The following is a 22,704-nucleotide window of genomic DNA, read 5'->3' as shown; positions in this document are numbered from 1 at the left end:
AAAGCACATTGAGTTGCCATTGAGTATGAAATGCGCTAGATACAAATAAAACTGCCTTGCCTTGCCTTGCCTTGCCTTACCTTCTCCAAAAAAACGTTACTAAGTGAATCTCTCGGTTGTTCAATAGGATTAAATCAATACAAACAAATCCAATGAAAAGCCAATAAAAATAAATAGACCTATTGTGATTTTCGCCATGTCTGTATATGATATTTTACACCTGTTCCTCGCGCTGCCCTCTGTCATTGGTTAATGCAGCTGTGTTTCTGCTCCTATTGGCCCAAACCACCTGTCACTCACACGGTTGTCGGGGTCATTTCAGTCCGCGGCTCGCTGTGTCGGGTCATTCGCGGTAACCTGACAGTGAGACCAGGATGGCAGGACGACTTCTCCTTCGAACTTGTACAAAAACATTGCAGCTGAGGAGCTATGTGTTGGCTACACGGTCACACCGAGCCATGGGCACTCTGAAAGGTAAGAGTTGGATTATTAACGACATTTTAAACAGGCCCATATGGATTGAAAAGTGAAAGCTTCCCTGTCAGCGGTTATCAATGTGTATAGGCTGGGAACTTGAGGGGGCTTCACTGGCAGTCTGTATCAAGCGGTATTTTTAGTTTATTACGCAGTTAGGTGGCTACAACGCCATACACTATCATACAGGGCGTCTGTAACACTTTAACCAACTACCACTCCACTGGTGCTGCGTTATATACAGATAGTAGATAATACTGCTTTGTTTGTTTTCAGTAAATAAACTTTGTGGTGACTTTATGTGGCGTTAAAAAAAAGTATGTACCACGGACAAGCTCAATTTCAATACGCCCACAGTGTTAAAATCAAATAATGAAGGTCATTTGGATTCTAACTAGTGGAAAGGCCTCTGGTAGACCCACCTTCTTTGGCAGGCGTCTGTTGGTGTGGTGCCAGTATCCTGATAAAGGACAGTGGTTGGTTGGTGTGGGTGGTACCCAGTGACCGAGTGTGATGTGCACAGGGCACAAGCTGGCATGGCGACTTTGAAGGTGGTTTCAAATTTATAATGACCCTTTATGTCAAATAAAACTTTGCTGTATGTAATTTTCAGGCATACCAACAGATGAGGAACAGGCTGCTGGATTGGAGAGACGTGTCCTGCAGGCCTTTAAACAGGGAAAGGTAGGCTACTGTACAAGTGCAAGTGCTCTCTTTAATTCTTACACAGTATGAACCTGTTCTATTCATATTCACATTGCAGGATCCCTACAGTATACTGAAGCAAAAGCAGTATGGTGGAACCAAGGAAGATCCTCATATTGTACCATGCATTGGAACCCAGAGGCTGGTGGGCTGCGTGTGTAAGTAGTACACATTAAAGGAATGGTCTGTTTTTTTAAAAATGACTGTGTAGATGATAAACCATGATTACCATAATATAATTGTCTGCAGGTGAAGAAGACAACACTGCTATAGTGTGGTTCTGGCTTCATGAGGGAGATTGCCAGCGCTGTCCTTCCTGTGGTTCCCACTACAAACTGGTCCACCACGAGTTGCCCCACTGAAACTGAACTCAACACCAAAAAGCTCTGTATAAATGGTGTATCGTACCTATTTGCCTTCTTCATGGCCATATACTTGCAATGTCTGCATATCATTTCATGTGTACAGTGTAGCATTAAAATGTGTGCCTGAACTGGACTGTCTCAATAGAATTCTGTTGTTAGGTTTTTAATAAACAAACAGGTTATGCAAGATGACCACTGCTCCACCCAACTAAGTCTTTATGAGGTTATGGACGGGTCCAAACTTGATTTAAGAGATATCTGCATACTTAGATATATGCAGTATTCACTTCATTTAAGCTTTTGGTGAAGGTCTGACAGTACGAAAGCTCAAAAATAAAGGGAATACAGCACAGATCGAAGTGTGCAGAAATCTTTCATCAGATAAGTTAACAAGTTAAAATCAATTAAGCTGTGACAAAGAGCAAGGAAATCTATTAAAGCCAAAAATATGAACTAGTTTCATTGATTTCAGCATTTGATAAAATACTAGAAATAATGCACTGACTTCAGTTATTTCTGTATTACACAGTAGATTAAGAATTTGTCTTGGCCATATCATCACATCATTTGAAGAGCATTGTCTTGTAAATGTTTGACCCTTTACTGTAAATTCAATGGATCACTGTTATATGCTCACAGTATGCAGCTTTGTAACTGACAGTATTAAAAATGAATGAAAACTCTTCGTACATCGGCACAGTCCCAAGGTGATTGGTGAATGTACAAATTGCTTTTAAAGAGCCAAATAGTGTAATAATGTAAACTCAAATCTAATCAGCCATTCATCATTCAGTAGTTTCTCCCAACAGTAATTCACATTTCAATGGCTGCACTTAAGTTTTTATTTGTGGATTGTTTTAAAGCTTACAGCCAAGAAAATCCACTCAGCATCTAAAGCAAACGCTTTGCACTGCTCTTTCTCAAACATCACAACAGAACTTTATGTCAAACATAATGAATCAAACATTTTAATGCACAGGGAGTGGACACAACATCATTAGTTCCTGCAAAATACTGCATGATTCACTGCAGTAGCCACGGAGTAACTACTACCACAGTGAAGCTTAAAATGTAAAAAGAGGTGTTGATTTAAATCTGACCATTTCTAAGACGACAGTGTTTGCTTAGGTTAGGTTGAAGTGCTTCTGATATATTTTTTCATCAGTATAAACATAAAAGAAACATCTCATTATTACATTAAATTCCATTGCAAGCTTCAGAAAGGTAGGGCTACTGCATTTGATTATATTTTACAGGTATTTATGTTGCTGTATGCATGCCCTGTACTGTAAGTAACAGTAGTTTGCTTCATCATACTTGTCATATCCAAACATTAATAAAAGCATATCTACAAGAGCAATATCAAACGTGAATCAACTTGTAATAGCGCAACAAATACTGTGATGGCATGGAGGGAAAAAAAAGCTGAAAAATCGAAGTCAAGATTAACGTCTAAGACATCCAACTTTTAATCACTTGTAGTGTCATGTGGCCACCTCTTCTTTCCATCCAATGTTCATTTCCTTTAGCAGAACTCAGAGAAGTCTGCTAAACATCATCATTTGGGAATGTGGTAGCCATCAACAGTCTGGAGTTGAGGTTCCAGTTATATCTGTGCTCTATCACGCCAGGTTAAAGCCTTGATTGTGATCTATAGCTTGTAGAAGCTTCTCGCGGAGTGTTTCTAGACTCGTGTACTTGGGCAAGTCCAGCAGGTTGAAACAGGTGTGTGCAACAGGTAAGTAATGCTCCCCTCCGCCAGTGGGCTGGATCACCAGTTTCAGACTTTTCATGCCCAAGATGGGTATGCGATCACTTCCTGTGAGGAACACTGAAGAGACGAGAGACATTTTTCATTACATCTCATTGCAGCAACAGCTTCTCTAACATTTTTAACACGTCATGTATGAAGAGCAACACTTACAGAGGAACTGTTTCTTCTTTTCTAAAGGAAGACTGTGGAACACTTCCCAGAAAAGCCTGATGGTGGGATGGTCGGCCCAGTACTCCCCTTTATATTCAGTACTCTAAAATGAAAACAAAAAGTTATTTGTGCCATTTCAAGTTACTCAGCCAACTTTGAAAATGTGTAAGTTTTTACTGAAAACTGGAGGTGTCTGCATGTATAATATATACATTTATGATCCACTGACAGATGAGATATGAGAGATAAAAAAAGACAGTGTACCAAGAGTAGAAATATTTGATACATTTCTAGATACTTAGTTTTGTCATCAGGTCCTGCATGATAGATTGTTATTGTCCCTTTCTGAAGATTACATTGTCGAGCTTGAAAATGAATCACTGAAATATTTCCATTCCCAACACCTTTTCGAGCTCCGTCCAGTCGTAGTTGGTGTTGCCGATCACCATGGCCTGCAGTTCGTTAGGCTGGAAAAGCTCCAAAACTTTGCCACCGCACACCTTGTGGAAGCCTGCAAAGAAGCACTCAAATAGTGGAGCCACTGATGTGTTGAAAACGTAGTCTACGTACGCACTGACAAAGTCCTGCCTAGAGGAATAAAAGAAAAAAAGACACTGATGAAAAAGAATATGACTTCTGTTAATTTCACATGACTGGATTGCTAAAACTGAAAGAGTTTAGCAAACAATAAAGAGACTACAGTGAATCCTGAGGTGAAATGATTCATTGATTAAAAGGTTAGGAACAACTTCATAGTTATTATTATTTAAAAAAAAAATATATATATATATATATATATATATAAAATATAGTTGCTATAATGAACCTTCCTCTGGTGCAACCATCAAGACAGTGTGTTTCAGAAGACCATCTCAAAAAACAATTGGCTCTTAAGCAATATTTTCTATTGGTTAACACAACATCCAAGAAAAGCTTGATATTACCGGTTTGAATTATTAACATTGATGTTTTCGCCATTAGACACTAGTTCCAAAACCTCTGTGGCACCATAGTTTTCTTCTGTGATCTAAAAAAAAAAACCAGACGTTTGGATTTTGCTGATTTAGTATGCAGATATCACAACTAGTTCTATTCTTAATGCTCCACAGGGGACAATCATCTTACTGTGAAGTTCAAACAGAAGGTTTCCTCAAGGTCATCTTCTGCATAGTCCAGTAACTGCTGCAGACTCCTAGTTTAAAAGACAGAAAAAAGAAACACATATTTTACAATATTTTTGGTACTTTTTTTAGACTACGATTAACTTACTAATACTCAACACTATTTCAAAAATCTTTCAATCGACATAGTTTGTGTGGTAATATAATTAAAATATTAAAAGAAAACATTTCAGGTGCAGCAAAAGTGATACTGAGGCAAACTGACATTCATATAGACATGATAAATGGAAACCTCAGATGACTGATCCTTGATCTGACCTTCCCACATCTGGCATTAGCTCTTTCAGGTCATCTAATGTCGGCTTCCTCTTCAGGAGCTTCTTATAAAGGGCCACCGGGAAGTTGAGTTCCACTATCGTGAGATTGTAGATGGCCAGACCACAGATGATCCCGATTAGGTTGAACAAGTCAATGTCCTCAAAGGTCTGGAAGAAACATTCATTGACTGTCAGTCCAACATATATCACACAGAGTAACATTGTCTGCTTTAAAACACTGACATGAATATACTGTAAAATCCATCTATGAGTGACAATCATGGTTTCCATGCATTTGTATCTCTCTAGTCATAAAGTTGATAAATACAGTTATACACTGGTGTAATATTACTAAGGCCAAATAGTGTGTGTACTTATTATTATTATTATTATTATTATACTTATTATCTTTATCTAAAAAGAACTAGAAAATACTTGATTAAGATTTCATTTATCTGGTTAGCTCTAAACAGGATATGACATTCAATTGTACCAATTCACATAAGACCACTTCAGTGTCCCCATTATTGAGGTTGTTTCAGAGTGCACTTCTACATAGTGGTAAGTGATATTATAGCAGTGTGAGGGTATGAAGGTCAATCACACCGTGAAGTACCTTGTTTGAAAACCAGATGAGCCTGGACTCCTCATGGTAACGGAACATGCCGTATTTGGGATCCAGCAGCTCTTTCATGATCAGCAGGAAGAATTCCTTTCTCACACCTCCTGCATCGACTGCCTCTTCTCCAACAAAGATCACCTGCCATGGACAGGTTAGGAAAGTTATAGCAACTTTGAACTTCAACTAACACCTTTGTAAACATGTGTTTTGGAAGCGGGAAAAGGAAAGTAATAGCAATATTTAAAGAATTCATCCATGAATGACAGATAGTACAATCAGTATTGTTTTGTATGACTCCTTAAATTAATCAAGCTGCACATAATCTTACCCAGTTTTAAACTTTAAGAGTAAAACAGTAGGCTAAAAACGAGTGTTTCTCTGGATACAACATCAGAGGCAGCATCCTGTTCATTCCTATGAAAGATGTTCAGTGGTGTATGAAGCCAAAAAGGTTTGATTTCTTTCGCACAGCTTCCAAATCTGTGGCGCCTACAGATCAAGTGCATTGGCAACTTTTGGTTTAACCCCTTCAGGTAATTTAAATGGGGATAAAACAATTAAACTGTGTGTCTCTTGTGGACTTTCCAAATATTATTGGGCCAAATGGATCCAATTTTTAATAGTGAAACCAATAATTTCGTTCAAAAAAATGCATCCACTGATTAATAGATGTCTCTTTCACAATGCAAGTCTATTGGACAAAAGTCTTTTTCGGTCACGTAGAGTTGTAATTACACAATTTGGCCACTTGTGCCACAAATTGGCTTCAAAGACCTGGTTTCAAGCCTCTTTCACCTCTGACCACACCCAACAGTGATGTCAAAGAACACATGTACGTCACTGCAGCACAGAAACAAGTCACACCACAGGAGATGAGCAAAAACAACATTTTCTGGGGGAGCTAAAAGTAATAATCACTTTCATAAAATATCCAGTAAATGAACCTTGAGTGGTTTCTTGTAGTCAACATTCTTGGACTTCCTGAGAACTTCCATGGTGTCTCCAACAATGTTTTCCCTCCGGACGATGAGGATGAGGCATGGGTTTACAGATTCCACGGCGGGCAGGAACATGGAGCTGAAGTTTTGCATCTGTGCCTGGTCCACCGCCATCTATCAATATAATAATAATTCCCTTATTATGTTTCAGGATCGAATGAGGGAAGGAAAAATTAGAGAGAGAATGTGCATTACCTGCATTTGTATGACAGCATCAGTCTGAAGTAGTGTGGTCTTTGCTTGGGCATCAAAAACAAAAGGATACCTGCACAGAGTCACCACGCCATCATGACCCTGAAGACACAGAGACATTAATTAATGAATCATAAACAAATGTAACAAAGAGAAAAGTGGAGCTGACAACAACAGTAGACTCACCATTGGGTACATTTGCCTCTGAACCCATGTGACGTAGTCATTTCTGATGTCTATCAAGTCATCCAGCTCATGGATGTAGAATTTATCGTACTGTATTATGTGTCCTGCTCTCTCGCTCACCTGGGGCAACAGGAAAATTCACGTCATCAACAGTTCTGTTCTGCAAAGCACTGCATGATGTAAAACAGCTGTGGTGACACAAATTCATAGATTTTCTCATTACTCACCATGTGCAGGATCTCCAAGAGTCGGAGGGACGTTTCCAGGAAACAGGTGAAAATTCTCTGCTCTACTGAGGGAATGCCCACCTTGTGCATCTGGAGCAGATAGACCACCACCTCTTTGTACAACTCTACCAGCCGCTGGAAGAACGGGGGTTCAAATGTGGACCACCAGTTTCCTGAAGCAAATACAAGACCAAACATGTCAAACACGAGAAAAAACTGCATGTATGAAAATCGTTCTTGGTCCTACCTAGAACTTTCAGTGGAGCATCTTTCAAGCTGATGATTGATTTGGCAAACTGGATAGCGATGGTCACATAGTTTTTTCTGTCGCTGAAGAGAGGACATTCAGGGAGAGTGAGGTAGAGTCTCAAGGCTTCAATGTCTGGAGGAGAGCTGCTTAGTCTGGGAATCAGGTTCTTCTCCAGACTTGCAGCAATCTGAGAGTGACAGAAGACAGTATGCAGATCTGTTAAGGTCTGGTAATAATCTGAACTGGCCACATGACTTAGTGCTTGTTTTAAAATCACTGTGATAAAAGGAGGTAGTGGGAAGTAAAATACATGCTGCCACTATTAGAGGAATGATAGCTGTGTGGAGGAGGATTGTATGTTGTACATTTACAGCATATATACACCATATGTTTACATGTTAGTATAATTAAGCATCATTTTTGACACTTTAGTAGAGAGACTAACAGACATGGATATGGTGCACTGACTAAAGCATTTACTTCCTGACCACTGACCTGCTGAGCGATCTCTGGGTGATCTTGCTGAATCACTCTGTGTAACAGGAGACGAGCCATGTTCATATCCACCCCTGAACATTTACTGCTGGTACTGTAGTGATCTGGATGACTGTGTAAAAGAGAGAGGCAGTTAATGAGACTGAGACCAAGATGGCCACTCTCCCACTACTTTTACATACATGAGGGAGTCTCATTATTGTACAATCCAATCCAACAACTACACTGACTACAGCTTCATACTACAACATAGCACTGAGTCAGCATCCTTCATAAGAAATGTTGTCCTCAGCACCTGCAAAATTCACATGTTACAAAGCATGTTGTGTTACCATAACAACCAGCAACAATGTGATGTTATTAGCTGCTGTGTTACTGCATAAACATGAATACGGTGATTTTAATCATTTTCACTTCCTCTGTTTAATATATTTGAAAACAGAGGACATAATTCATATAAAACATATAAACATTTATTTTCATTTATAATTAATATAAACAACATAAGCAAAATAAACAATCAATTTAACATGATGCAATTATATTAAAAATGTGCAATAAATATAGATTGACATTATATATGTTATGGCAATAAGACTAATTAACTAGACTTATCAAATGTAACATATACTAGCTCTAGATAGTCTGAAAATAATTTAAAATCAGTGAAGAAAATGTCTTGGATTTAACCATAATGAAAACAAAGTCATTAGCAACGGGTTAAGACTTTTGGACCCAACTGTGGATGAACATTGACTCCATTTAAATAGTGATTACCTCGTAGACAGAAACGATCCATTGAGGCAGCTTGCTGAGGAGAACACGAGGTCAATCTCACTAAAGGGAATTATAAAAGGCAAGTCATTAGTGTGACTGCTGTTCACAAATAAGACATTACAGCACCATGACGACTCATCCAATAATATGCGGTTCAAGTTCATGTGAGGAGACATTACTTGGAGACTTCCAGCGGGATTCTTCCTGGTGAGTGATTCAGCCACTTCTGTATAATGTCCTCATTCAAGGTGCAAAGTCTCCTGCTGGGGTCTTGTATCCTTACGTCATCCAAGTTCTGCAGGCTCTGCTACAAGAAATATTCAAGACATAATATTCAATATTCAAGTCTGAACTTACATAAGCAGACTTATTAATTGAGTGCTCAAAATGTCAGAAGTCATGTGTTTATAAAAACTTACATTGGCAGTGCAATAGTGAGAAAAGCTCTGGTCTCCTCCAGCATAAATCCTCTTGACACAGCAGCTCTGTTGCATTTCTGTAATGTGACGTAACAAAAGCAAGAAATAAACAAAGAGGTTGCAATGACTTAAATACACGTAGAGTACTGAATAAAGGTCTACCATGTAATATTTTTGATACAGGATATTAAATCAGCAGCCAGGTCTGGAGCGTATTACTCTGTGTGCTTCTCTCAAGTTTCTTTCTGCCCTCTAGTCCATCAGAAATGCTTTTATGCTGCTTTAATTGACTGCATCTCACCTGTTGGAGCACTGGAGGCTACCCAGGCGCATTTGACAGGGCCAGGGCTTTTTCTGTTGCAAGTGGAGCGTGTACCGAGTTGCCCGTTACCCCCGAGCCCAAAAGAGTCCATCTTTCCACACGAGGGCGTGAAAGCCAAAGTGTGCTGCCTGTCGTTACACAGCAGTTTGAGAACTGTAAGTCGTTTAAGTATGATTTCAAATCTTCTCACCAGACTAATACTGCATGCTGTTTATTTCATATTACATTGAAGTGTGCATGCAACATTGCATTTAATGAACAATAAACAGGACGTTTTACCTTCCACATGCAATCTGCGTGACTACATTTCCCATGAGCTCAAACACTTTCCTTGGGTTGATTTCGTGGTTTGTAGAGTTATGTCCGAGCTGTCCGTACCCTCCTGCTCCAAATGTAAACACACCTCCTTCCTGTGAAATCAACAACAGCAGTTATTTTGACCTTCTCATGGACGAGAGCGCTGCGAGGCTAAAAAGGTTAGCAAACTGTGCTTTATACAGGATTAAAGAGCGCAGAGGGTTTAATCAGAGTTGTGATTTCAATCAAGCTATCCCCAAAAAGTGACAATCAGCTATATAATATTACACACACTGCACTACTGAAGGAGGAACTTATGAGTTTAACCACCAAAGTAGTAGTTCAGTCATTTTATTTATGACAGCATTACTAACTAGTTTAATTACTGTGATATGAGCTTATTTAAAAGAGGTGATTATTATATAGTAGAAATCAAAACAATTACCCAAGTTAAACCCTAAAACCTTCCATTAGATTTTGGAGGGCTGGTCCTTGGTTTCACTTTGACTTACTGAACTTAGCAAAGCCACGTAACACAGTTTTACAATGTGTCTGATTGAGGCATTCACCTCGGTTCAATTGTTCACCTTGATCTTTGCTTCTAAATGACGTTTGGAGCATTTAGTGAAACTGTAAATGAAACTGATGATCTAAATGTTTGTATTTGCGAAGCTCATTACATCATTGTAAAGCTGTGTTAAGTGGAGTCCATGTGACTCCATATCTCAACAATTCAAAATGTAAATCAAAGCCAACAATTCCAAAAATTATACTATTAAGTTCCAAGATGTAAAACTATGAATTCACCACTAACACTAATCACACACATAACAAAAAATATATACGTTACCTTGGTCAGTGCTGCTGTATGATCTTCTCCACAGGAGACGTAAATCACTCTCTGTGATCTGAGCGACTTCAGCAGTGCTGGGAAACACCGATCTGAGAAAAAAAAGAAAAAGCCCTTCATACAATTAGTCTGAATTTAGAGATTGAATGCTCACTCACAGATTAAGGTTTGGACACATCTTTTTTATCCCCTCACCATTGCGATCATTGAGACCCAGCTGACCGAATTTGTTGCACCCCCAACCGAACACCGCTCCTGAGAGAGTGAGGGCAAAGCTGTGAGCGCCACCAGCCGATATCTGAGCAAAAGGAATGCCCTGCAGAGACTGAATGCTTTGGGGTTGGGGAATGCTCTGTCCGGTTATTCCTATCCCAAGTTGTCCGTATCGATTCTGGCCCCAGGAGAACACTTGGCCCCCTGTGAATAGAGATGTGTCGAAAAGGATTCATGTGAAGAAAACATAATGAATGAAAAAAAATCTGTATTATGTGTTGTGCAAAGCATGCCCCACCTCTTGAAAGTGCATGGGAGTGCCAGTACCCACAGGCTACCTGAGCAATTTGAACATCTGACAACGTCTTGATGTTTCTGCCATTTTCAGAGAGAGAGACAGAAAGGATTTAGACGTGATTTCTTTTAGTGGTGGCTTGTGAGACATCATCTTAGCATAACATTTCTAATTCACCTAGGCACGCGAACACATTCTTCAAAGTTATTTAGGCCCAGCTGCCCATCTGAGCCCAGGCCCCAGGAGAAAACCTGCCCTTTGTCATTCAGGGCGAGTGTATGGGACTCTCCACATGACACTGCCACTATGATCTGTGCATCCAGAGCCACAACCTGTTCTAATACAAGACAAAGACAAAGTGTTAATGTGATGAGTCATTTTAATGCCATAATGATTTAAAAAAAAAAGATGTATTAAAAATCAACCTGGTTTCTTTCTGGACTTCTCATGTCCCAGCTGGCCCAGGTCGTTGCAGCCACAGGTGTACACTGTCCCATCCTCCAGCAGGAAGGCGGTGTGTCTGCGGCCACACCCCACATCACACACTTGCTTCCCGTGAAAGAACTCACATTTTCGTGGCTCCACCACTATCTCCTCATCAATCCCACCCAAGCCCAGCTGTCCGTAGGAAGCATTGCCCCAACACAACATTGTAGATGTGTCTTTGTTGGCTCCAGCTCACACACGCCAGCAGGATCCTCGTCTCTGTAGAAACACGAGAGATACCTCGGCTGTTACAACCTCACAGACCTCATTCAGACCTCCATAGTTTGAGCTGCAGGATGCACTTTGAGCTGGTGTCACCTAGCAAGGCAAGTTAGCCCAATAACGTTACAGCTTGCAGACCGTTATCTCTCGGTGTGAAACAGACGAGGCCCTGTGGTTGGCTAAATTAATGTCTGCAGAGTTTAACGACATACAAAACAACTAAATAATGAACTCGCAGTGGGCCGGGTAACATGTAAACAGATTAGCCAAGTAAGCTACAGTAAAAATGAACGGCGATGGCGGAGTTAAGCTAGAGACTATCGCCTGAAAATACAAACCACTTCCGGTTTGTGCGCCTGGCTCTTCAAATTAAAGCGTATGGATTAAAAAACCGACATATCTCTATTGTAATTTATATGATGATGTTTCAATATTCAAAACAGAAATAATGTCAAATCAGTCATGACCGTTGATTAAGTTAATTTGCCATTATATTACATACAGTTGGGGGGAAATGAAAGGAAAAACCTAAATAACAGCAGATGCATCCACACAGGTGCACTTCATGGTACAATTAAGCAATAAACATCCCATCATGCTCTGTGGCATGTATAAAAACGCAAAGCAGGCCCAGTTGATTCTTTTTGTATCAAGATGGCAAGAGGAAAAGATCTAAGTGACTTTGAAGGAGGGTTTGTTGTTGTGGCACGGATGGCAGGAGCTTCAGTCACAATGATTGCTCAACTGGCTGCTCTTTAAATAGGAACAGTGATCTAGGGGAAAGATATCAGTGAATAGGGTTTGAAATTGGGGGGTGACGACACACCATAATGCTTGTGCATTAGTGTAAGGAAAAACAGAAGAGCAACTCTTCCTCAGGTGACTGAGAATGTCAATGCAGGACGTGCTCAGACTGTCAGCAAGAACAGGCTGTCAACAATTACATAGAGCGGGATGTTATAGTAGAGTGGCAGTGCATAAACCACTCATTACAAAGATGAATGCACTTTTGAGAGTTCAGTGGTGCAAAAACCATAAAAACCCATAAAAAGGGGATATGGTCAGATGAGTCATCCTTCACATTATTCTCGATGAGTGGGCGAGCGCATGTGTGGCGTACAACAAGAGAACAGTACAGGTCTGAATGCTTGACCCCTACAGTGAGAGGATCTGGTGGCTCTGTTATGCTGTAGGGGGCATTTTGCTGGCATGGTTTGGGTCCACTTGTTCCCTTACAAGGGAAGGGTCTCTGCAAATCAATACAAAGTTGTTCTGAGTGATCACCTTTATCCTATGATGAAACATTCCATCCTGATGGGATTGGTCTCTTTCAGGATGACAATGCCTCCATTCATAGAGCACGAAAGAGTTGGAAAATGATGTGAATCATATGCTATACACAAAAAGACAAAAATATAAAGGATAGCATCTTTAAGTGAAACCCAACATGGTCCACAGAAGTTAAAAGAATATTGATTAGGGGTTTAATAGAATGTAACTTTGTATAAAAGGCAGCAATTTGTGCTTGGCTTGCATGTGCAGAAATCTGCTATTAAAACAAGTACATTAAAACACATCACATCCAGACAGGACACATTAAAACACTTTCAACAGAAGATAGGTTCAAAGGAGCATGAAATACTCGATGGTGAGGACTGAATCAGAGTTATAAATAAATAGATATAAAGTGCTACTGTTTACTGAGGGAGCAGGCTGACTTCAAAAAGTCCAAAAGTCCTCACTGATTAAGATGTTTTATGGCAACAGGGACAAAACATTTGTTTTAGATGTTTTTCTTTGCACAGGAGACACTGTGAATACAGAATAATATTATTATGGATCACCTGCTGTTTGTTCCTAAGTTTAGTTGTCAAACCATTAGAGGGGTGTTACACTGTATTTGGTGACCCATCAGATTCTGTGACCTGCAGTGTTGGAAGAAGTGCTCAGATCAGATATCAAATCTAGGGCCTGACCAATACTGGATTTTTGGGGCCAATATACTGACATTAGGGCATAACATTTTTTAATCTTATCTATGCAGAATATATACAGTACTGGTCAAAAGTTTGGACACACTTTCTCATTGATGTGAATGGGAAAGTGTGTCCAAACTTTTGACTGGTACTGTATAGCTATATAAACACACATGTTTTGCATTGATGCCTCAAATGCAGTTATCAAACACTTGAGATGTACCCTAAACTGTAACAATAAACTTTACTGTATAAAATGACATCACTGAGAATCTACTTATGAATTACTATAAATGAAAAAACACATTTAGCCTCCAATATTGGTATGTATTAAACTTGAATTAAGAAGAAGGATAAAATATACATAAAATGCTGCCTATATATGCATAAAACAGATATATGACATATATGCCAATACTAATATGTCTGTTGTAAGCCAATAATCAGTTAGGCTGTAATTAGTACTGCAATGTAAAGATACTCAAATACAAGTAGATGCATTTAAAATCCTACTTAAAAAAATACCAATTCTATATAGAGGAAGAATAAGCAGAATTTGTGCTTTTACTTTATTACTCATTTACTTTCACTTCAGTATTAATTTACTTTTACTTTAGTTTTAATTTAATTTAACTTTAGTACTAATTTAGTCAATTTAGCTGGTAATACGGTTATTAAGTAGGATTATAAATACACGATTTTTATTTGTAATGGAATTTTTTTTGTGGTATTGACACTTTTACTTAAATAAAGGAACTGAGTAGGCTACTTCTTTTAGCACTGCAGGTCACAAAATATAAAGGGTTACCAGATGAAGTGTAACACCGGTGTAACTACAGGCGGTAAACTGTCTAAAGATACAAACTATAGATAAAGCTCACGACACGTGGTAACATGGACAAAACACGAATTTCCTTCAACAGCCTGCAGTCTTAACATACTGTAACTGGGAGTTCATTCATTAAATTATTATATATTTTAGGTAACTGCTTAGCTGAGTAACACAAACTAAAAGACGTGTTATCTCTTTATCTTTGTCGAAAGTGTGTTCACAAGTTACTGTCATGCGTTATCCATAACACAGAGTTTTTCTTACTTAGAACGATAAAAAGCCAAATAGAAAATCTTACCAAACCCGACACAGTTACTGTTTTCCAGCGCACATTTTCAGTCGCTGTTGTCAGATGTCAAAATGAGACCTTGTTGTCAAGAGTCAGTCAACAACTGCTGGAGAAACGATATTTTTCTCCTCCACCCGCATTCCGAAAAGACCCGCCCTCCCCTGCCTCTGATTGGCTCTGGTCCCGATATTCTTACCCAACCCCGGCCAATCTCACGCTGCATGCCTACTCCTAACCAATCTAACCAACGAAGGCAACAAGTATTAGCCAATCAGAGGCAGAGTAGAGAAGCTCATCGCGGAATGCAGGTTGGGGAAAAAGCAAACAGCAGAAACAGGTGTCAAGTTTGCCGCTCTGCAAATGCTTATTACCGGTGTTACTTTTAGAGATAGAAGTCGTTGTGTGTTTAACAGAGAAGCTATGCAGTCTGGAGCAGTGACTCTCAAACTCTTTTACTTCAACAACCCCTAAACTGACACAAATTAGACCACAGACCCTTATCTGATAAGATTTCTGCTTTCAACGTTTTATTACAGAAAGTGTATGAAACCCAAATAGTCACACATTCTGCCATTGTGTTATTTATGGATTGAATTAAAGGACCTCAATAACCCCTGGAGGGGGGCTGTACTGACCTGAACCACTGTACTAGATAGTGCAACTTTAAATTCAAGTTTCTTTCTTTTCTTGTAATTAAAGTTTTTATTAACTTGTTCAATATACAAAATGAAACACAATAGCAGTTGTTACAGTAAGCAGTGAGAGCAAACAGAAGAAAACAAAACAAACTAAATTTGGGCAAACAGAAGTAGCTACAAGAATAGTAAAAAACAAACAAACTGTGGATATAAATATAGGATAGATATAAAGATATAAGGGACATCATGTATCAACAAGTGACACATTTTCCTTAAAAATGTTTCCTGTGAGGGTCCTTCCTTTATACATCAGAAAATTAGACCGACCTTCACAAAACTTCCCTTGGCAATTATTCGTCATTGTGATTAGAGCCTCAAAAGAGGCAATGTCTGCCATCAACCTGAAAAGGTCAGTAAGATCTGGTTTTGTGTGGCTCTTCCATTGGTGGAGAACAATCCTTGAAATGTTAATAAGGCCTGCCTGTACAAGTCCAAAAGTTTGTTTGGACATGCCTAATGGTAGGAGAGGTCAATCTCCTTATAGGAAAACTCTGGCAGTGGCCTTAACAACCACTCCCCCATACTTTAAATTACTTGTTTTCAAAAAGGAGAAAGAAAAGAACATCCCCACAATGAATGAGTAAAAGCATCACTTTCAATTTTTACACTTCCAGCCACTGTTTTCCAGTTATTGTGTTTTCCAGTGGAGCACCATTTTTAAATTTAATCCACCTAAAACTCAGTGTAATCCTGTATGAAACTCATGTGGACATGCATGGGGACAACACTGAACCCATGGAAAAACCTACTTTCAACCCATATTTCAGCCCATGTAGTCCCCATGTAGTACCCACATAGACCTTAATGCTGGGACCGAGATGGGTCCTGCATATGATGCCCAGTTGGGGCACACCTAAAACAAAGTGTAATCCTGCATCAAGTCCACTTGGGCAGATGACATGGGGGGCCTACATGAAACCCATTGACACATAGGGCCCATTTCGGCCCATTCACTATGGATGATTTTTTTTATGTGTAAATTTCCCCACTGCATCTCTAACTGACCACCTGAAAGTACTGCAGTTTCACCAAATACAGAGACTATTCATTATTAGAAACCTGTTATGTAAATTTGATAGCACCTTAATTACAAATGTGCTGACCTTTAATTTGAAGGCACGCTCATTAAACCGGAAGTGGTAGTGATTTCACACTTTTGTCTTTACAGAGGCGAATAAGCGTCAGGAAGCATCTAAAATGTTCGAGATAGCTCCACAGCTATACATAGTATGAGCACCATACACACACCGTATATGTGCGAAAACACACACACACACACACAGTCCCCCATACACAGAGAGACATACACAGTTTATTATGTATATTATGTTGTATGTATGTCGTTGTGAATAACTACATCATTATTATTGACATAAAGTGTGCTGATGAGGTTCTCAGAGCTCATATTCTTATCAACTAACTCTAATTAAAGTATAGATTAATATCCACAATATAAATTACAGTGTGATATAGAAAACTGTACTAGAGGATATTAAATTAAAATATGAGGTGAATATAATAGTCTATATTATTTATATTGCAATATTTAAAGTATTTACAGCATAATAATTGTTTTATATTCTGTGTGTATATTTTTGGCTATCTTGGGTTCCTGGAAAGATCTGGAACATGTCTACTGAACCTTATCTGCCTTTTTCAAGCCTGATTACTGAAGACCTGATTAGTCTTATGAGGGGCAAATAAGGCAGTGTGGCTGGCTTTATACATAGCCTATACATATATACATATATACAGTCAGTCACTCACTCAATGAAAAAATAAGTGATCATAATGTGCTTTCAATGTAAGTGATAGGGGACAAAGTTCACAGTCCTCCTTTTTAGCAAAATGTATTTAAAAGTTTATCTGAAGCTTATATGACGCTTCAGCTGTTCAGATCAATCAAATGTCTTACAAAGTCCCTTTAGTTTCAAGTTCCCCATTTTTGCTCTTCTCATCTCACAGTGAAACATGATCTGATCTGTCTAATTGAGATGGCTGAAGCTTCTTATTTGCTTCAGATAAACCTATAAATATACCTTTTACACAAAGGATAGTCGATTTTGGCCCCCATTACTTACTTTGTAAGTGCATTATGAAGGGATCTTCTAATGGTCATTATTAGCAGGAGGAATGAAGCGAAAAACCTGTTTCAATATTCAGGTGGACACCAGACTTGAAAAAATTGTGAATTTGTCCTTTAATTCTGATAAAGTATTATTTTGACAGAGCAACATTTTATTTCCAATGAACTACATCATTAAACTTAAACGTATATTTGGTGTAAACACAATGCTTATGGACAGCTGGTGGTTTATTTTAGGTTCCCAAGAAATTCTCAGTGCTGCTTCATAGTGTGAAGTCATAGTTCCTGGACCAGTCATAACTCTTCTCTTTAATTGCTATTTGCAGGTGACGAACAAGAACTATTGATCTAAACTGTATAATGCGTTAACACTGAAAGCATGGATAGCCCTTCTTTCCACAACAACAGCCTGTGTTACGCAGTCATTTGCGTAACAGAACATTTGTCTTATGATCACATCTTTGAGGCGCGAGAACGTTTGTCTCTTGAAAATCCAGTATTGCTGGTTCTTCCTGGGTGTTTTTTTTCTGAGGTCGACTGTCTGGGAGCAGCAGGAACTTATTTAACTCACATTAAGTTACAAATCAGCGCACAAGCAGGACAGAGCCAAGAGGAATACAGATGTTGCACTTGCTGGTTGTAAGTAAAAATGCCTTTATAGCTTATTTTCATTTCTTTTAGCTGTGAGTAAACATCAGTGTCCATTAATCACAGTTCTTGTCTTGTGAGGACTATGGCCTTTGTGTAATACTGAATGCTGTTCTTTTCAATGTTCATAGATCGTTACTGGCCTCCTCTTCATCATAATGCTCTTTACAAAAGGGCTCAAAGATGTGAGTAAACATTTTTGTTACTGTTGTGTATGATTGAGTATTTAAAGTAACAAAATCTAAATATGAGTATGAAAAGAAAAAAAGTATTAATACATGAATCAGTATTTCAGTATTAACGAGAAAGAAAGAAACAATAAGTGTCCTGCAGCTCTTAGTCCAGTATAAGGAAGCAGGAAATAAAGTATGGTTTTCTAAAATGATTTTTATCTTTGGCAGGGACATACTCTTCAAAAATCACAGTTGCATGACTCCGCTGTCAACAAGATGGTGAGTAGTTAAAAAAAAAAAAAAAAAAAACAGGAAAATGCTGTAATTATTTATAATAACTGGAATTTAAATGCTTGACTTGCTTCTCTTCATCAGAAGGACCTTAGTGAAGAAGATGTGCATTTATTGGCCAGGATCCTTTCAGTTGGACTGGTGGATGCAGATCCAAACTACCTCCACCACCTTAAAGGCTACAGGGACCTGAACAGCTGATGATCTCCTTTGAAAAATCTGCACAGTTACAGTAGTTAATACACACAAAGACGCAGCAGTTCCTGGAGATATTGATGGATTTGTGATGAGATGAGGTCACGGCTGTTAAGCATTGTGGACTGTTTTTTACCCCAAATCAAGCTACTCTGGCAAGGCACCAAATGTTCCATCATTAATGGAAAAATATGCACTTTATTCAGTCAAATAGATATAACCCCCCCCCCCCCCCCCCCTTGATGTGGGGAGGAACTCTGTGGTGCTTAATGTGGATGTGACCATTTTGATGAAGGATCCTGACTGCTTTATTATTATGATTGTTGTTACAAATTATTATTTTATTATTTTTGTATAACTGTATAAAAAAACATTTGAAATGAGTGAATATGTGGATTGAAAAAAAGCCTCTGATATATTACATAACATTAAAACAGACAAAGAAGGATTACATGCTCTGTTGTTTGTGGAACTTGCTTTATTGGGCTTACTTTGGTATTTCAATTGCTTTATTCATTTAAACTGTTACATTTATATAAGAAGCATGAGTGTTACACAATTCATTAGTTGTTACAGTTTCTATAGAGAAAGCAATGAATCCCTTTAAAGTCAGATTAGGCATCCTTGCTGAACAATAGCCACTGTGACTACAAATGATGGTGATATAAGTGCTAAACTTCAATTATTAAGAAATGCAACTGTATGACAGTGGGACAGAAACAGTCAAAGACTGCAAAGTTGTATTGTATTGTTAGCAATATAAAGTTGCTAATATTAGCTAACAGCCACCAAATACATCTGTAAGCAGTAAAAGCCTTGAGTGTATTGAAATTGACAATGGTGTACTACATTGCTAATAAATCCATGTGTTCATTTCTAAGAGGAAGAATGTGTTATTTGTTCCTTCAAAAGTTACATAGTCTTGCTTTCAGGGATTACTATTAATCCATTTTGTCATTTGGCAGAGAAGCTGAGAGTCACAGAGTCACTTTGGTTTCGCCATCATTTTGTTCAGGTCCTTACCTACAATAAAAGAGACATAGATAGAAAGATAAGGAGATTAGAGGTGAGTTAACTTTAGCTAATTTCTTTCTCCCCAGTGGTAACTTGCTAAGGTCTCTTACTCCAGAAATGTCTGTTGAGTTTGTCTCCTAGCACGTAGAACAAAGTCACCACCAACATGTTGAAAAAGAAGAAGCCCACCACACCAGCTGTGCTGAAGTGCCCGAGGAGGGGATATACCCAAATCCCAACTGACAAGTACACCCATACAATCCTGCAAAACATATTCAGAGAAAAAGGAAGGAAAAGCAACTCTCACAATCACTGTATCTAACAGTTCATCTTGTACTATCTGTCCTAAGAAAAATGTTGTATGTCTTGTGCAAATATTCACCGGCACAGTTTCAACTGATGACACTGATTATTAAGATAGGAAAACCCCCAGCAGTGCTGGAAGAGGTATTCAGATCTTTTACTTAAGTAAAAGTGTCAATAAAACAATGTAAACATACTCCATTACAAATAAAAGCCCTGCATGACCAGTAAAAGTGTTATTATATAGTATAAGTAAAGTACATATTGTATAGTATATTATAAAAGTACTTTAATTACATCAGCTCGATGTAGTTAAAGTATTGCAGTAATAGTAGTGGTTTGGTCTCTCTAACTGATATATCATTATATATGAAATCATTAGATTATTAATAACTTCAGTGTTGTAACTGTTGGAGATAGTTTAAACTACCTTATATACAGTTAACTAGTTTAGTCCAGTGGTTCCCAACCTGGGGTTCAGAGCCCTCCAAAGTGTCAGCAGATAAATCTGAGTGGTTATGAGTTGATTAATGGGAGGTACAGGAGGGAGTGAAGTTTATAGGGATATATCACTATTTGGTGGAGCTGTTAACAACTCACAGACATCTGAAATGTGACCCTGACTACACACTAGTTTTTGTAAGATGTCAAAAGACAAAAAGGTTGGAAACCACTGGTTTCATCTCTAACAATATGTTGTATTTTATGTGAATGCAGTGGAGTAGAAAGTATGAAGTAGCATAACATGGAAATACTCAAGTAAAGCACAAGTACAGTACACGATTAAATGTACTTAGTTCCATTATGCAACTGACACTCAACATAATAAAAAACGTCTTACATGACATATGCAAATCTGAATCAGATCTCAAAAACAGTTTTCACCCTCAAGCTATTTGCATTGTGAAAAGATACATACTGCTGCAGTGGACTAGCGTGGACTAGTTACAGTAAGACTATATACAACACTACACAATACTAAATCAAGACAGATATCATTATTTCAAAAGCTGAAAAGGTTGCAATGCATACAAGCTTTGACATGATTCTACTGTACATGCTAACTCATCATCACTTACCAGGACAAGTAGGCTACACCCACAACTCCTAATGCAGCCAGCGCATGTTTAGTCTGTGGGTAGACATGAGGCTGCACCAGAACTTCTCCAAGTAAAATGGGAAGGACAAATGTGTGCTGAGAAAACAGATAAGGAATAACTCATTATGTTTATGTTTATGACAGGAGATTATTATTAACTTTATTACATTTTTGGCCTAAGATGGTTGAAAATGCACAATTACAGACCATAGCATGGTTTATCCAAGGGGGGAAGAAGGTGTCAATAGTAGCAGGGTAGACCAATTCTCTGTCATAGGCAAAGATCGACCAGAAAAGTGCAACAACAAACTAAATGAAGTGCAGAAAACAGAGTTAACACAAAGCAGAACAATTTTATGATTAACAGAAGTTTTTCCTAAAACTGGTTTCTCACCATGCCCACAGGGAAGGCAAACACAGAGAAGAGAAGGTCTTTACATCTGTGCAGGGTGCTCTCTGTGTTTTTCCCAGGCTGGAGATCATTCACTGCAGCCAGTCCAAAGAATGACATTTGCAATAACTGAAACATTACAAGTAACATTAATGAATGAATCAATTTTCCCCCCAATATGCTTTCTAAATATCTATCTTAGAAATGATGACATTGTTTATATCAAGTCTATCACCTAGAAATACACAATGTACTCACCAAATTCAAAAAAGTGAGGTACTTCCAAGGTCCTCCATAAACAAAGATTCCTGGTGGCAACTCTTCTCCATCCTTTGCAGCAAGACTCTTTACAATAAAAGCATACCAGCTGAATGCAGTGATGTGATACACTCTCCTCAGGATTGAAGTCATTATTATAAACTTATGCTAACAGCAAAAATACATTAAACAATGGTAAAAACTGCTGTTCCAAGTGTGAATTTTCCCTTCGGGTACTGCAGGCAGTGAAGGTTCTGTAAAGATTAGTGTAATTCAGCCAGAGCTTATCAAGATATCTGCAAGACAAGAGGCCCACTGTTTCTTGTGAAGCACAGGAGTCCTTCTTTCACAAGCAATGCACTGTAGCATGTGACTAAATTGAAATTTCATTCACAGTGAACCTAATCGGGTTCCTGGTGTTTTGCAACAGAGGCCTTACAATGTTAAGTAAATCACACAAATGTCTTTAGAATGAGTTTCATTTAACAATGATATTTGAAGTCTTTATTACAGAAAACACTAGAAAGCAGCAAGCTGGCAGATGTTTGTCATTTATTGTAGACCATGAGCGTGTGTCCTTGAGTAACACATTCAATCCCAGCAAGCATCAGGTACTCTATTTGTTAGCTGACCTTGACCTCTGACCTGCTTATGGAAGGACGGATTTGCAACTGAAAAGAAATATGACATCACA

General features: G+C 38.5%; 3 protein-coding genes and 1 long non-coding RNA gene across 5 annotated transcripts; 2 read left to right on the top strand and 2 right to left on the bottom strand.

Annotated features, from left to right (window-relative positions):
* Positions 1-322: 322 nt before the first annotated feature.
* Positions 323-1,672, top strand: LOC128372490 (cytochrome c oxidase subunit 5B, mitochondrial). The gene is made up of 4 exons (XM_053332586.1): positions 323-474; positions 1,088-1,158; positions 1,238-1,337; positions 1,429-1,672. The coding sequence occupies exons 1-4, from the start codon at positions 375-377 to the stop codon at positions 1,539-1,541; spliced, it is 384 nt and encodes a 127-aa protein (XP_053188561.1). The 5' UTR covers positions 323-374; the 3' UTR covers positions 1,542-1,672.
* A 153-nt stretch (positions 1,673-1,825) lies between these two features.
* herc4 (HECT and RLD domain containing E3 ubiquitin protein ligase 4) lies at positions 1,826-12,043 on the bottom strand. 2 transcript variants are annotated; one of them, XM_053332583.1, is made up of 23 exons: positions 11,475-12,043; positions 11,227-11,386; positions 11,053-11,129; positions 10,737-10,958; positions 10,542-10,633; positions 9,674-9,804; positions 9,374-9,522; positions 9,073-9,149; positions 8,833-8,960; positions 8,654-8,713; positions 7,877-7,988; positions 7,379-7,568; positions 7,132-7,304; positions 6,905-7,024; positions 6,722-6,820; positions 6,473-6,640; positions 5,523-5,666; positions 4,908-5,074; positions 4,594-4,660; positions 4,413-4,495; positions 3,873-4,056; positions 3,469-3,571; positions 1,826-3,375 (listed from the first exon to the last, which is right to left on the bottom strand). In XM_053332583.1, the coding sequence occupies exons 1-23, from the start codon at positions 11,698-11,700 to the stop codon at positions 3,167-3,169; spliced, it is 3,141 nt and encodes a 1,046-aa protein (XP_053188558.1). In that variant the 5' UTR covers positions 11,701-12,043; the 3' UTR covers positions 1,826-3,166. The 2 variants fall into 2 exon arrangements, with proteins under 2 accessions (XP_053188558.1, XP_053188560.1); XM_053332585.1 differs by having other exon boundaries at positions 8,833-8,957.
* Positions 12,044-18,454: 6,411 nt separating this feature from the next.
* On the top strand, positions 18,455-19,041 carry LOC128373151 (uncharacterized). The gene is made up of 3 exons (XR_008322934.1): positions 18,455-18,471; positions 18,688-18,738; positions 18,835-19,041. It is a non-coding gene; the product is annotated as an uncharacterized LOC128373151 (long non-coding RNA).
* A 1,014-nt stretch (positions 19,042-20,055) lies between these two features.
* LOC128372555 (androgen-dependent TFPI-regulating protein) lies at positions 20,056-22,163 on the bottom strand. The gene is made up of 5 exons (XM_053332651.1): positions 22,011-22,163; positions 21,756-21,881; positions 21,569-21,670; positions 21,342-21,457; positions 20,056-20,221 (listed from the first exon to the last, which is right to left on the bottom strand). Exons 1-5 carry the CDS (start codon positions 22,161-22,163, stop codon positions 20,056-20,058), a joined length of 663 nt encoding a protein of 220 aa, XP_053188626.1.
* Positions 22,164-22,704: the final 541 nt, after the last annotated feature.

Source organism: Scomber japonicus, chromosome 14 (assembly GCF_027409825.1).
Source record: "Scomber japonicus isolate fScoJap1 chromosome 14, fScoJap1.pri, whole genome shotgun sequence".
NCBI lineage: Eukaryota > Metazoa > Chordata > Actinopteri > Scombriformes > Scombridae > Scomber > Scomber japonicus.
Note: the sequence above shows the minus strand (reverse complement) of the source record. Positions and strands in the feature narration are given on the sequence as shown.